Genomic DNA, 15,821 nt, shown 5'->3' with positions numbered 1-15,821 from the left:
ACTGGAAAATGTAAAACCTATCCTTTAAAAAGCACAACACACTTAGCGAGACAGAGGCCCACATTATTAAATTTGTTCAAATTATTACAGTCAGAGGAGATCATGAAATGTATCATGGTAGATGAGACTAAGCTTCTGTGTTTACAGTGACATAGCATGGAGACCATGTTCACCGTCATAATGAAGAGCTTTGAGTGCCACCTCTTCAAGTCTTACATTATGTTACCCTGTGAGTGCACATATGTTTGTGAAGGTTCATTAATGCAGCCTACTGCTTCTGAGATACCATCAACTTGTTTTAACTCTGGTTCCTCTCATGTCGTGTTCCCAGGACAGAAGGCTCAGGGGATAGATCGCATCTCAGTGTGGTCTCTAAATCTTACAATCTATTTCCATCCCTGGCCAGAAAACCCAACTGCTTATATTTCCAGCTGCAACAAGATATGTTGTATGGCTTTTGGGAAACAAACAACAGACTGGCCTGACAGGCCTGGGTAACTCAACAACCCAACTGGGGGAGAGACAAAATGAGAGAAGGAGGGAGAGAGAGCGAGACTGCTAAGGGCTTCAGACAGTTGGTTTAGCATGCCATAAATAAGCACATCGTCTGTCAACACAGTGGCACGGTGCAACGAGCTGTGGTGTACCGGGGTGTAACACTGCTCAGATTTAAAAACATCTGTAGCCACCACCAACAATACAAACTACATTTTCAGGGGGAAGGAAAGAGAAGCATCCATGCTGAAAGAAATAGCTAGAAACAAAGGGCAGGAACCACTTCAACCACATTACAAAATGGCTCTCAGCCCACAATTTTTTCCACTTTCCTTTCTTAATGTTGTGTATTTCGGTGTGGCATAGGACCAAATGGGTCGGCTGGGGCAGAGTAATCAGGTAGTCAGCCGGAGTGTCAAACACAGGCAGCTTATACAACAACTCAGGGACCTTCTGCGGAACTGCGGAAACAGTGTGGTCATGTTTCTTCACTAACTCTACATCACACTGTGCAGATGACAGTGCAATTACCCTCCAAAGTACAGTGCAGGAAATTTCCCAGCAACCTCAAATCACTGACACTTACACTAACACTTAGGCCAAGTACAGGGCCACCAAAATTACATCTTACATCTTAATGACAACCAGACGTTGTAATGAGCCAATGAGGTGTAATATCATCATAAGGGTGTCTCTTCCAATGGAGAAGTTTGTTCCATAATGTGACATCCTTTATTGTAAAAAAGTGAATTTTCTTTTTTAAGGTTTTGAAAGCACAATATTACACAATGCATTTTAACATTGCACAGAACCCCTTACCCTTTAATGGGCTGCAAAGGTGCCCCTGCAGATCTGCACACTGATGTTTTTGTTGATTTCAATTTTCCCGGCATGCTTCACTGCTACATGCTAAACAGAAGTCTAAAGAGAAAATGCCATTCTTACAGGCTCAGTATGTTCAACTTTCATTGGTTTTGTCAGGGTGAACACACCAACAATATCTGGTGCAGGCTGTAGAAATGGCTGTTAAAAAACAAACCTGACATGTTGATTTCAATTACAGAAAGAGCAACGCCACAATGAGACAATTATGCAATGATGTCCAATCTGCCCCATCTGTCAGAAAAAAAAGGCTACCAAACTGCCTGCAACATCCACCTGGGAATACAGCATGCTTTCTGCCAACACAGTGCCAAGGTTTTGCTTCTGGATCTGCTGCATCCACTAAGGTTGTCAGAATAAATACAGAAGATGCAATATGTGGGTGGCACCTTTGAAGGAGATGGGCTGAATAATACAAAGTAATGTAATGAGTAATGTAATGAATTCTTCACTGAGAAATAAGTAATGAATAATGGATGACATTTTTCAATTAACTTGCACACTGCTGCTAAAATGTTCCCAATGCTCTGATTGTGTCTCCTGCATGCTTTAGCATGCTATATGGAATGCAAAGCCTTTTTGAGATACTACAGCAACTTTCTTATGTTAATATAAAGGGATGCATAGTAGGACAATTGAAAAGACAGACTGGGTCATTTGAAGGCATTTCATTTGCATATGAGCTAGCAGTTCTCCAGCTGCTACGAATACATGTCCATCAGGAGTAAAATAAACTGTTTGCTATTAAGATTGTTGTATTGGTCTTCACCTTGGTCTTTTGTTTGCTTCTACCTGCAAGACATTTCTGGATACCTCTCATGTTGTTGATTTAACTGGTTCCTGGTTTGACTGTCTGGAGAGATAAATCTGTTATCTGGCACAGCTGATGTCACTGTCTATACCACCCTTGCATCCCTCAGAATTCCATGCATATTGCACAATTTTGCACCTCATGATGTATGTCCAATGCCAATGATCAGTGTCAATGCAGGAAGTAGCGAGCACTGACTTTCATGCAGGAGATAGGAAATTTGTGTCGTGTCACAGACCTGCAATCAAAGTTCGCCTTTTTTTTACTAACTCTAATCATAGTTATTCCCTAACCATAACCATGGCTAACCCCAAAACATACCTTAACCATACCTTATTTGCCATAACCATGATTTTTCCCTTACCTTAACCATACTATGTAGAGAGCAACCTTTTTTAAAACATTGGTGTTGGAAGTAAAAACAAATGTTGGCATTGAACCTGCAAATTTGTCCAATATCAACATTCCTGTGTGGTGATAGGGTTGGTGTATATGGGTAGATTGGATAGATTATGCAATGTGGGACGGTGTTGAATTCACACATCAAAGAAGCCTGTGCTAGTTGATCATCTGCATGATAAAAATCATCATGAAGATCAATAAATGCATAGGGTTGACCCTTTATACGATGCTATTTGCAAGATTATGTGCTGTAAAACTATCGCAACAAAGTGTTCCTACAGCACCCTGTTGTAATACTATACGTCTAAGAGCGTAGCAGATAAAAAAAATTCCACAAAGGGTGATTTGGTCAGTATACTCTAAACACAGGATTAAGTAGCGCAGACATTCTTAAGCCCCATGAGAATATTGAGGGGTTATTGGTGATGTTGCATTCGGGCAGCACTTTGTGCCCTGCCAGAAAAGCTGGCAAGAGCTGTGAGAAGCCTTATTATGCTCGACGGAGTGTGAATATCTGTGTAGTGAGTTGGCTGTACACTTCAGCAGTGTGTCTGTCGGTGCATTCCACTAACCTATCCAGGTGTTTGCCAGCCACTGGAATGGAAAAGGCTACTGCAGGACCACCTGTTCACAACAATTAGGATTACACACATGCTTTACAATACCAGCCAGTGAAGTGTCCCTTTAACAAGTCAGATTTAACCATATGACTCTTAAACGCTTCAACAATATGACTCCATTTTGGCTGGTTTAACTGACTTGTAGAACACCGCTGAAAGGAGGAAGAACTGAGTACAGCACAATGCTGCCTTCAGGTGTTGTCAGAAATGTCAAAAATATTAAGCTGAGTGACCCTAGAAAGTCCATGCTTGCAGAAAATGTTTTGTGTCAATTTTAGAAACAGCAAATCACTTTCTAATGGGCTGCAAAGTTTTTAGAAAACATATGCTGACCACATTTACAACAAAAACCCTACATAAATCATCTTTAATGCTTTTTTATTTAAGCTACGGCTTGTATTAGTTTTATTGTGATCATGTGCATTTGTCCTCATTTGTTCTTGTTTTGGGCACAGGCTTTACTCAGTGCATTGTTGTATTGTTTTTGTCAGTGTGTTGGTATAATGTGATGAAAGCATCATTTCATTCTCAACCCGAACATAAAACATTTCGCTGACAGTTCCACAGCTGCAGATGAAACAGTGCTTAATATGGTCAGACATACTTCAGGGAGTCCTGCAAATAATCATGTAATGCTAGAATGGCTAAGCAGCATCCTTTATTAGTTTGTGCAGCCCAGCAACTAAACATAACAAATGTGCAATACAAAGAAGATGTAGGAAATGAAATATCTTGTCTGTAAAATTTTGTCGAGACTGAAACAAAGTTGTAGAACAATAAAACTAAAAGTTGCCATTACACATGGACCATGACCAAATGTGTGGGCATGACACACCCTGATGAGTTTTGGTGTTGATGTTGACATTTGCAGTATGTTTTTTCATTTTTTTTGTTCATTTGCACAGACAATTTTCAAGTGCAGGGTATTAAAATATACAGTATAACCTGTTAAAAAACCTGTAACTTTGGAAAAAGGGAGAGAAAACTGTCAGAGCTGACGCAAAAATCAATATATGTATACATAATATAATATATGTTGAACATACGGTCAAAAGCTCCAGAAAACATGTAGTATGTGGACCTTGAAAGCACTACCTACATGTTTTCTAACAACAACAGCAACTATATTGTCAATTGCTGTTTTCATGTTGAGGATGCACTTTCAAGCTTGTCTCATAAATCAACATGGATGAGAAGTCCCACAGATGGTGGATTTAATATCTACATTTGACAAGACAACAGAACAATCTCAGTATGTTTATGGTGATGACCACGTGATACAGTAGACAGCTCCAGAACAATCAAATAAGTGGACCTTGATTTGAGACATTTTTTGTCATTTGCCACCTAGACTTCATGCTTCTAGATTTATAGGCCAAAACAACATTCCTTGTTAGAGCACCACCATCTGGCCAATCTATATATCTCTTGACTGAAAGGGGATATGAAATCTTTACAACAAATCTGACGGTTCTCAAACGTAGTCTTTAAAGTATATAACAGTTGGAAAAACTGGAAGAATGACAAATGATTGTCGGCCTGTAGTCAGTCATTGTTCTGATTTATTTTTTGCCGCACTTCATTCTGTCAATATAAATTTAGAAAATCTGAAGAAACCATTAAACTTCTAAAAAGAAATGTACGAGCGGCACCTGAAGGCAGCAGTCGTGCAGCTGCCAAGAGGAGAATCTCTTTTTCTTCTCTTTTATCTACGCGTGGTAAATGATGCTGCGCGCTGATTGGCTGCTGGCCGCTGACTAGTGCTCCATCCAGCAGGCCGACTCTCACAGAGCCGGGCTGAGTGCTCAGTCAGCGCTCCTCCTGGTGCTCCCCGACTCTGCTACCTGCTGCCGCTCCTCCTCACACACACACACCACACACACACACACACACACTCACACACACTCATGAGTGCGCACCACCGGTTGCTGCAACCTGCCGACTTCACCTGAACGAGCAAAGAACAGAAACACCAAACAATGCGTGCATATTGCATTATGCGATACCGCAGGTTATTACTACTTTTGCGCTCTTTTAGGAGGTAACGGAGGAGTTGTAAGCTTGCATGCCATCATCATGGATTGCTTTTTTCTTCTGATATGGACTTTACCCATCCCGCTGGTCGGCTGCACCTCAGTCAAGCTCCTCTCCACTCTCTTGTCCTGGAATATTATCAAGGCATGTGGCACTTAATTAGAAATGCACACACTCTTAAATCCAACACCTGCACCTATTTAGTTTTGGACTAAAACAAACAGTTGTCTCTTTTCAGCATGGTTTATGTCAATAACAAACTGCACTTTGTCTGCACTGCTGTTGTCATTCATTGTGGTGAAAAGTCAGACAAGTGATTGTCATCCCAAATTAAACAAAAGTGCAACTCATGTTTCAACAGAGGAACTCCATTTATCACCTTGTTGGCTTCCACTCCTTCCAGTGCTTGCAACCTGTTGCTACCTGTCCAATTATTATTATAATTTTTTTGCAGACGCTGCACATTTACTGCTCACACTCCTCCCACACCGTTTCGGCCAGCTATTCTTCCAGCAACAGCCACGGATTAAATCATGGTGAGTACTTATCTTTTGACATCTATGAATGTTTCTTCCAGCTGGCATGATTCCATGTTTGTAGAGAGAGAGAAATTGGGAATTAAATGAGATATATGGCAGTGATGGGCTCAGTGATATGACCAGTGGTTCCCAAAGTGGGGAAGACCATGATCTTCAAAGAACCAATTAGGAATATTACAAATTCAGTGTCAAATGGGGTGACATATCTCATGTTTATGTGGTAAAAAATATATTTATTATGTGCTGACACTACTGCAGTAGCGACCAATGAGTGCAGTGCACACTTAGGGATTCCCTCTTGGCTGCTTTGTCCTGTAGAAACCATGGAGGCAAGTTGAGATGATTTGTGTGCTTTGATTTACTGAGTGAAGAAGGGAGGTGGACTTCTCCCGGCAGACACTGCATAGGAGGGTGATCAACATGCAGAAAACCTTTGTTGAATCAACTAGGCTGAAAGAGAGAGGAAACAATGCAAGAAGGAAACTTCTGGAATTGTTATAACTTCTGCCTTTACTATCATAAAGTGCCTCCCACTGCTCTACTCTATTGAAATGGTTAGTGAATAAATAATTTTTGCATTTTATTAGACTGGAACTCCATGACAACTGCATGAAATCAGGACATCATATATTTACAACCTCTGGTTCTGAAGTTTTGACCCATATCTGACATCCATGGAAGTATGATGTTGGCGTTCAAGGCTACTGTTAAAAACCATCTGTGATACATATGATGTGCTGCGCTCTGGGCAACAGTCGAGCACTGAACCCTTCACCCGAACACAAGCTTGTCAGTTTAGTGTCTGTGATTTTGTTTCCTGTGGACAATTCTTGAACCTGTTGGTGATGTACCTTGTGTTTTTTGGTGCATTTGTGAATAGAACTGGCTTAATGCGACCAGGTCAATTCTAAATTTGATATCAGAACTTTTTTCAACTATCAAAAAATATCTTTTTTCAGTAATAAAACCAGAATGAAAAGCAATTACTAGATAGATAGACCTTTATTTTCATACTATAAGTATGGCGTCACTGTCACTCTCTACTCACATGTAAAAGCAAGAGCTAAATGCAAGTTTTCACACTCCTCCTTGGCCAAATACATTCTGGGAAATGTTGAAGATATAGCTGAAGCAGAAGGAGATGAAGCAAGTGTGTACGCCAAATAACATAACTCAAGTCAAAGAGCGACTTTCCTTTGACCTCATGTCCATCTCTCTCCTCCTCAGACTACGTGTTTGTAACCCCGGTGGAGGTGGACGCTGAGGGAGGATACCTGACCCACGATGTGACCAGGCGAAGCCATCGCAGCAGGAGGTCCCTCTCTTCGTCTCTGCACTACCGGCTCTCTGCCTTCGGGCGACACATGCACCTGGACCTGCGTCCGTCCTCTGTGGTTGGCCCAGGGTTCACTGTGCAGACTCTGGGCTCGGATGGCATCGTCACGGTGTTCGAAGATGCAGAGTTTGACAACTGCCTGTATCAGGGATTTATCCGCAACCTGTCGGCCTCCTCGGCAGCCATATCGACCTGCTCTGGGCTGGTAAGTGTTTGCCAGCAACTTCTTGGTTCCTTGGGGCTCCTGTTGGCATTGCAAGCTCTTCTCATGTGAAAAAACTCTACACTTGTTATATATTTTTTAGCTAAAATTGATTACATGGTTATCCCCTTAAGTGGATTACATGCTTTCTCCTTGTTTTTGAGAAAATTCTCCATCCCTTGGGTGGATGAAACATTTCCAAACCATTTTACATTACCTCAAAAACACTAATAGGAATACTGGAAATAAAAGGCTTTCACTCAAAAGATTTTGGGCTCAATCTCTACCTCAAACTCCTTGCCTTTATGCCTTTAAAAGCCTTTGTTCCTTTAATAATCAGATTGTTTTGATGCAGCATTGTTGGCACAATTAAGACTTTGGTAATACTATGGGTGAACTGCAAAATGACATCATTGCCCATGAGAGTAAGCATCGTTTTCTAGTGCTTTGTCGAGTACTTCTTTGAACAATGGGAGGAGTGGAAAAACAAGAGAATGTGAAAGGAGAGAAGAGAGAAACTACACTGATGAAGAAAGGCCATAATCCAGTTAACTGTTAATTGTAGAGCCAGCACCCAGAGCACAATCTTGGGAAGACTATGGTTAACATGTTGTGGGTATTTGTCATGTGTACTTGCTTAAAAATCAACAGCATCATCCAGTTCCTGCAGGAACTAATTTTGCTAACTTGTTGATGACAACGTGTCCGCACATAGATCCATATTGAAAGTGACATGGTGAACAGTCAGCCCAGCTGTTCACACCAGCACTAAAAGTGGAAGACTGTTTGTTTTGCCTTGTGGAAAAGTGTCTTCATCACATTTTCCATGTTGTTGCCTTGTTTATGCATCCATGCTAAGTTTTGGTCACTGCTATTTCCAGATTCCTGCAGTCACCACACCCACTGGTGTACTGTGTATATGAATATTAATGTAAAAGCTCATTTTTGGGAAATATGCATATTGTTTTCTTTCAGAAAGTGAGAGAAGAAGAATAATATCGACCTGTGAGTTTAGTACAGAGCTGGAGTCAGAATGTGTTTAGCATAAACGTTGGAAGCAGCTAGCCTTTCAAAGCGAAAAAAACAAACAAAAAAAACTTCCTACCAACAGCTCTAAAGCTCACTAATATGTTGTATCTCATTTGTTTAATGTGTACATACATGTAAAAATGACATTTTGTCATTTTAGAGGTCATCATCATAACCATAGCTGGAGATGCTGCATAGAAGTACTTGGTGGATGGATAAACTGTTGTTTGTCATGAAGTATCACTTCACTGAAATGTCATTTTTACATTTCTGTTAATTAATGAGTTAAACAAACAAGATACATGTAAGTAACATATTAATTAGTCTTCTGTAGAAGTGTTTATACAGAGACAGGTTAGCTAGCTGTTTCCCGCTGCCTCCATGCTAAACTAGCTAATATGTCCAGACTTCAACACTTAACCTACAGACATAAGATTGATATTGATCTTTTTGTCTAACACTCAAAAGACAGAAAGTGATAAAGCATAATTCCCAAACTCCTAAGCTGAATTTGCTTTATTTCTGAGCAAAAACAAAATCACAGAATTTGTGATGTCATAATTCCTCACTCAGCTACAACAGACCTGCTTTCGGCAGTGATGCTATGCTGGGGCTTTAAGTATGGACTTATTGGTTGCTTTGCCCACAGTTGTGAACTCCTCACATTCAAGATAAAGATTTTTTCTCTTGAAACCACAAGGACTCTGTAATTACAAGATCCTCTGCTTTCATTTGTGGTTTATGAGGTGCCTAGACCCTCTGGCCCACCAGCACACACGCATTCCTTGACACATCCCACACCAGCCTGGACCAGATGGACACACTACACCTCCATAAAAGCCGTACCTCCATTTATCATCCAGCCTTCATACCTCCTCTTACCTCCTCCTCCTCCTGCGCTTGCCCTGCTCTTTTGTCCTCTGTTTGCCCTGCCTCTACATCTCCTCTTGTTTGCAGCAATTAAAGCCAGGGTGAAGTTTGAGCCGCCTGGCTGGCACTGCTAATCTTCGCATTGTCCCTTTCATTAGGCTAGCTCTCACTCACAATAAAACACCACTGACCCGTTCTCTTAAAAGCGCTGCGAGAACACAATGTGATTGGGTCGTGATTGCATTTGAATGGGCTGCGATGAACGCTTTGATCTATTTTTTACTCCTCCCAAGCTTTTGCCTAGTTTTTTTTGGTCTTCTTCCTCTCCTGAGTGTGACTGCAGGGCCATGTCGGATGTTCACTCGGCCCGTTAAGTGGACTCATGTTTTTATATCTCAGGCAAGATGAGCAGCATTGTTGGGAAAGTAAAAGGGGAAAGAATAAAATGAGATGTAATGACAAGTGCATCAAAAGGGAGATCTGGGCCTTTTCCTCCTCCTTCTATCTGTTTCTCTTAGTCCATCAATGTGTGTGTGTGTGTGTGTGTGTGTGTGTGTGTGTGTGTATGTGTGTGTTTGTGTGTGTGTTGTTAGACCACTGTGAGGCTTAGAACAACGAAAGCAGTTAACCCCTGCCTTTCATCTAACCCTCTGTCCAGAATATTTGGATTAAGTACAAATGAGGAAAGAGCCATTCAAGTCTGCTCGATGCAGCGACGGGGGTTAAGAAAGAGATTAAGGTGGGATTAAAAACAATGCTAGAGAGGAAGAAAGTCAGGGAAAGAGAAGAAGACGAGGAAATCCAGGGGGGAGAAAAAAAAAAAAAAAGGACACGAGAGAAAAAAGCAAAGAGGGTGAAATAATGAATGAGAAGCGAGCCGGGACCGCAGGGGTAGAGAGAGAAAGTGTTGTGCAAGAATAATGTGAATTCATTGTCTGGGGTGGAAGCTCCCTTTATAGAGAGTTGGAGAGATGGACTCTGTTCAGTCAAAGGGCTTTGGAGAAGAAATGGGGTGAGAGCAAGAGAGGGGGAGAAAGAAAGAACGAGAGCTTCCTCGTTCTTCATGTCAATGTCTCCTTTCAACAGAGAGCAGGAAAGAGGAGGGAAGGGGAAAAGAAAGTGTCTGAAATAGGATTTTTTGGACTTGAATCTGCTTTTTAATAGCAGCAGAGGTGTCAGCACCAGCTACTGGGACTAAACATTCACCCTGGTCCAGGTCAAGCAGATGGAAGTGAGATTCAGCTGTTCAAATGAAGGGCGAGATGGTATTAAGAGCAAGGCAGGATGGATGACTGGCAAAGAGGGATTTTCAACTGTAAATCCCTATTAATTAAACATGGTGTTATTTGTTGGTTTTTAATTACTTTCTCTGTCCTTATAAAGCACCACACTCATGTTTTTGAGTGAAATGAAGCTGTCAGTCTCTCTTTTGCGTGAGAGATGAAAGGATGTTGTTTCATATGTAATGCTCTCTGATTTGTAAGAGAGAGAGAGGGAGAGGGGAGGGAGGGAGTGGGGGGCGTCCTCTCTAAGTTTGCTTTCTTCTTTTGAGGTTTTCTCATCTGAGGTCTCTGTGCTGGTTGACCCCAATCCTCTCTGCTTGGGTGTGGGGAGGAGGCGGGTGGTAGGGTGGGCGGTCGGGTGGGGGTTTGTGTCGACCTGGACTCTCACAGGTTCTTACTGTGTAGTGCAAGTTCAGAGCTGCTCGCCACTCATGTGAATGCAGAGAAGGGGAATGATTTACAGCTCCCCTCTGTCCTCCCAGCCCCTTTCCAGGATAGGATTCTTCTCTTGGGGGTGACGAGGGCGGATCTGAGTCCTTCACTACCAAGCCTGTGCTCGCCCCTGTGAGGGAAGTAGTCAGAATATACATCCTCAGTGTAATCAGAAATTTGACTCCTTTTTTAGCAGCTTGTGAAAGAATCAGTGACAGAAGACGGTGATCTGAGGCTTCACAATATTGAGAATATTGTTAGATTTTTTTTGATATTGCATATGTGATATATTTAGGGCTGTCATTCATGATCATTTTAAGTATCAATTAATCTGTCAGTTATTTTTTCAATTAATCAATGACTTGTTTAGATTTTAGAATGTCAGAAAATAGTTAAAACTAGCCCATTACAATTTCTGAGACCTGAAAAACACCATCTTCATGTCTAACACTCAAAGATGTTCAATTTACAATGATATAAAAGATCAAAGAAGCAAATCCTCAGACTGGAGAAACTCAAACTGTTGACGTTTGTGGATGATGAATAACTTAAACAATGACTCGATGATCAGAATAGATATAATAATTGATTCATCGACTATTTTTTTCTACATATATTAAGATATATTGCGCCATTTTTATTCACTTTAAACATACAGTATAACATACATGGGAAAAGAACATAAAATGCAGTACCTTGTGAGAAATCTGTACAGCAACAAATAGTCTCATTTAAAAGGTTATCAGAACAACTTTTCCCTGCAGATCTCAGCATTCAAATCACTTAGCTGTGGAGCCATATCTAGGACACAAGCAGGCTTACAGAAATACACTAGGTGCAATATTTTGGACATTCCCTGTGGCTGCTATAAATTACAAGTCATTATTCATGACTTGGCAGCATTTCATTGTTGGATTCTCCCCGTGTCAGCCTGGCTGTGTCAGGTCATGGCAGAGCTGACCATGACCTTTACTGTGATCTTTCCCAAGCCCCTGAAGGCCAGGTCAGAGACAGGTTGGGCTCTCTGGAAACTGAGCTCTCAGGTTCAGAGTGTCCAATAGGTAAAATTCATGGGATCAGTTTTCCTGAGTCTTCATCGCTACAGGTTGATACAACACAAGAAAAAATGTCAGTTGAGGTTTTTTAAAGCAATACATGGTACCCTGATGAGAGCAAATGCAGAACAGATGAACAGTTGAACTGTAAGAAATGACAGTGTTGTTGGAAGCAACTGGTTAACTTAAAGAATTTCCCACAGTGAGGTATAGTTGCCATCTTGCCTGAAATAAACAATGCCTCCACTGATGTCAGAGGAAATTATTGTTATTATTATTAAGCTTCCGGGAATATGTGCAGAAGCACTAATTCACACGACAGAGCTGATTATGTAGACCACCATCAAGCAACTAAATGTATCATGATAAGAGATGTGTTGGGATCTGTCTGATACAGTTGGATTTGGCTCAGCAGGTGACATTGATTGATTTGGTGACATCATATGCTTGAAGTGTAGTTGGTGATACGCAATATATTTGGCTGGCTTCTACAGACAGGAAGATAGAGAGATAAAGAAAGAGAAAACAAAGAGCACTTTGTCTGTAGCTTCTGCAGATTTCATAGACTTGCTGGTTGATCTAGTCGAAGTGTTTCATTTTCCTTCCCTGGTTGCCTTTGCCTTCAGTTTCCTCTGTTGACATTTCTATAGTAACTCGTCTTAAATCCCTGTGAGCTTCTAATAATGCAAACTCAGTAAACACTACAAACTAACCTCATGTGTTTGTGGTGACATTTTTAACCATGGTTTGACTTAAATGAGCTCGGGAGACTTCTTGGATGTTTGTCAGGGGTTGGCCTAATGACCCAACACCCCCAGGTATCACAGTTTACAACTTAAATGTATGTGTGTGCACCCATGTGTGAGAGAAAAAAAAAACACTAGGGGAAGTGTCAATACACACCTCCTTTCTTCTCCCCTCCAGTCCCCTTCATCTTTTCAGGCAGCACAGATCAAGCCTGCTGTCTGGTGGCTGTAGTTGACACGGTGCCGCGTGTTGTAGCAACCACCAGTAACTGTTGTAAGAGGGAGCACAACCTACGACCTCTGTCTGTCTCCACCAAGCACAGAGCTCCCTGGGGTGTGAAAAAGAGGCTTGCTCCATTCCCGGACTCTGCTATTGATGCTGGATGTACTGTATCCTCCGGAGGGCTTTGTGGTTGTAGAAAACATCACATTGTGAATATATGAGGGGTTGAGGTCTATTGCTTGTTTGGAAAATGTGACATCTTCTCTTGCACAACTGCTGCTGGCTTCAAAGCCTCTTGTTTTTTCCTTTTGTAAAATTGAATATGTATTTTAGGAATAATTGATTATTTAAAAGGCAGTTTTAGTCCAAAACAGCAATACGGGATTTTGAAATGACATGCAAATATCTGAAAAAGTGTCTGTAAACTACATCTGGAAAATAAGAGTATTTGGCCAAAAGGCATACATTTACACACTCACTTACTCCGTTTGAATATTTAGCATGTGTAGATGTTGTAATCCCATTAGACTCCTCATGGAGCTGAGACAATATATGATTACTCATCCTCAGGGCTGGGAAAAGAAACAACATATGATGTGAGTGTGAATGTCCAAATCCCTCAGGTTTTGCAGACCCAAAATGACACTTGAATGACTGATTTCCAGCTAGTGCTTGGGCCATTTGTACCTGTCCGTTTTCTGTAAAGGCCAACAAATTGGAATGTCTCCGCACTACAATGTGCCTCTCTGGTTTGGCCATAATTCAGTGACTGGGTTGGGCCGCAGAGGAGCTCAGAGCTTGGCGCTACAAGAGGAGAGTGGCCCGGAGCCGTTCCCTGGTGGTCTGGATGCTGACAGTGATGTAGTGCCCAGTGTTAGATGCCAGCAGGAGAGAGGGGTCAGGCTCTCAGCATGGGTGTGGGATGCTGTGTGTGTGAAAGAGAGAGAAAAAACAGAGAGTCCATGTATGTGTGTGTGTCCTTTCTGGTCTGTGCAAGGTCTTTCTCACATAAGACTAATGGCCAGTGTTGAAGTCTTCAAGTGGATGCTGCAACTTCTACAAACAGAGCCCATACATCAAATCTGACCTACTATTGTCACCAATGCGCTACATTCACTAGTGCTGTGACAAAACAGTCCAGGCTTACAGTAAACCTGGTGCTGCCAGGACTAACAAGCAGTTTGGTGAGTTATTAAAGTGTAATAGTTGTATTTTTAGATTCTTTTATGGAGTTTTTTCAGTCTTTGTTGGCCAGGACAGAGGCTAATATAAAAGTTTGTGTTTTAAATACAATGTAGTGCTGTTTATCATTTAAGATCTAGCCCTCAATTGGCATGTAGTGTGGCAACCTTTCAGCCCCAGTTGTCACATCATAGTGGAGTCCTTGAAGTCTCCATTCCAGTTCTGATGAAGGCTTAAATGACTTCAGACTGTTGAAGTGAGAATACTTTCACTAGTGTCCATGTAAAACTAGAAGGGATGTGGAGTTTTGGGTGGGATGCTGTGCCTTAAGTTTTAGTTAGATGTGTTAAACAGGAGTTTGTCATTACTTCAACAAGGGACCACATTAGAATACCTGCTCATGGTATCTATAGTCATTGTTTGTTATGTACTGCATGTATACATGTTACATGTTTGCAAAAACATGGAATGCAGGCAAAGGGAAAGATAATTTATTGATGCAGATCATGCCTCGGCTGTTCAGCACCTGATCCAGATTTTGCTCACAATTGTCCCATCTCCTTTCAGAAAGCACACTGCCTCCATCACTGCTAACATACTGTAGAGGCAAACAGTGAAGTTCAACGGTGACACATGGATAGTAGCCAAAGTAGGAATGTAAAAATGTAGAGAAAACAATTTGCAGAGCACTTGAAGCTTTTCATATCTGTTTACACCTGGCCAATCGCTGCAGAAAGCAAGTGTGACTGTCAGATTTTCAGTTTCAGAAAAATTGGGCAGCGAAGGCCCCCCTCTTTCCAACCTTCTAAACGTGCCTGTCAGAAGAAGCATGTAACCAGCCTGAGGGCTGGGATATGCTCAAAAAGAACTTTGTACAATGTGGCGTCCAACCATGTTGGAAGGCAAAAGTGTTTTTCAGAATGTCCACACTGAAAGGCGAAGTGAAAAGACGGTCGTCATAGAAATGGGGGAAGATGCAATAATTAGATAAATATGGGGTGCACATTTTCAGACAGTTTCTCCTGGAAGGTGATCATAGTGTTGTACTTGGTTGTAAACACAAAAATGACAGAAATAATAAAGAATGAAAAGGGCTTAAAAGAAAAGTTCAGACACTGCTTACTTTCTCACCCCGGCCAATCACTTTCACATTCACACCCACTTCAGTGCATGAAGTGGGTGTGAATGTCGGGTTAGGAAAATTACAGAATTTATCGAATGCATCCCTCCCAATTCCAATGTTAAAATGGTGTGCGGAGAGGTTGTTTCAGATGGTGACAACCTGATGTTCATGTCTAGGATCTCATTGAAAATGTAACGTGGTTCACCATGATGAAAACTAACCTGAAGCCTATAAACAGCACTGATTTCAATGGGCCTCTATATTGTTTTTATATTGGAAATGTATGGAAATGTCAGACCATGTTTAACTGTCAGACCTTTTTTTTTTTAGTTGAAAATTGTTGAAACTGAAATTGTTGACAGAATCAACTCTTGACTGTGAATGTACCAATTTATTGTCACTGGATATGATGACCCACTCTTTTCCTTTTTCCTGTCCTTTAAAACCTCAAGTTCATTCAGCTCCTCTGGGTGTTAGGGTGTGACTTCCCATCTCACCCATGTCACCTCCACCTATCCAGCCCTAGGCACAATTACTAAGCTGGATGCCCTTTGCTG

General features: G+C 41.4%; 1 protein-coding gene across 1 annotated transcript in view; it reads left to right on the top strand.

Annotated features, from left to right (window-relative positions):
• The first annotated feature begins 5,014 nt into the window (after positions 1–5,014).
• Positions 5,015–15,821, top strand: part of adamts18 (ADAM metallopeptidase with thrombospondin type 1 motif, 18) — a 60,606-nt gene continuing 49,799 nt past the window's right edge. Inside the window, exons 1-3 of the mRNA XM_044365629.1 lie at positions 5,015–5,388; positions 5,699–5,780; positions 7,011–7,324. Coding sequence (XP_044221564.1) covers positions 5,287–5,388; positions 5,699–5,780; positions 7,011–7,324 — 498 coding nt within the window. The 5' untranslated portion in view covers positions 5,015–5,286. The remainder of the gene's footprint in view (positions 5,389–5,698; positions 5,781–7,010; positions 7,325–15,821) is intronic.

This window comes from Thunnus albacares, chromosome 1 (genome assembly GCF_914725855.1).
Source record: "Thunnus albacares chromosome 1, fThuAlb1.1, whole genome shotgun sequence".
Lineage (NCBI taxonomy): Eukaryota > Metazoa > Chordata > Actinopteri > Scombriformes > Scombridae > Thunnus > Thunnus albacares.
Note: the sequence above shows the minus strand (reverse complement) of the source record. Positions and strands in the feature narration are given on the sequence as shown.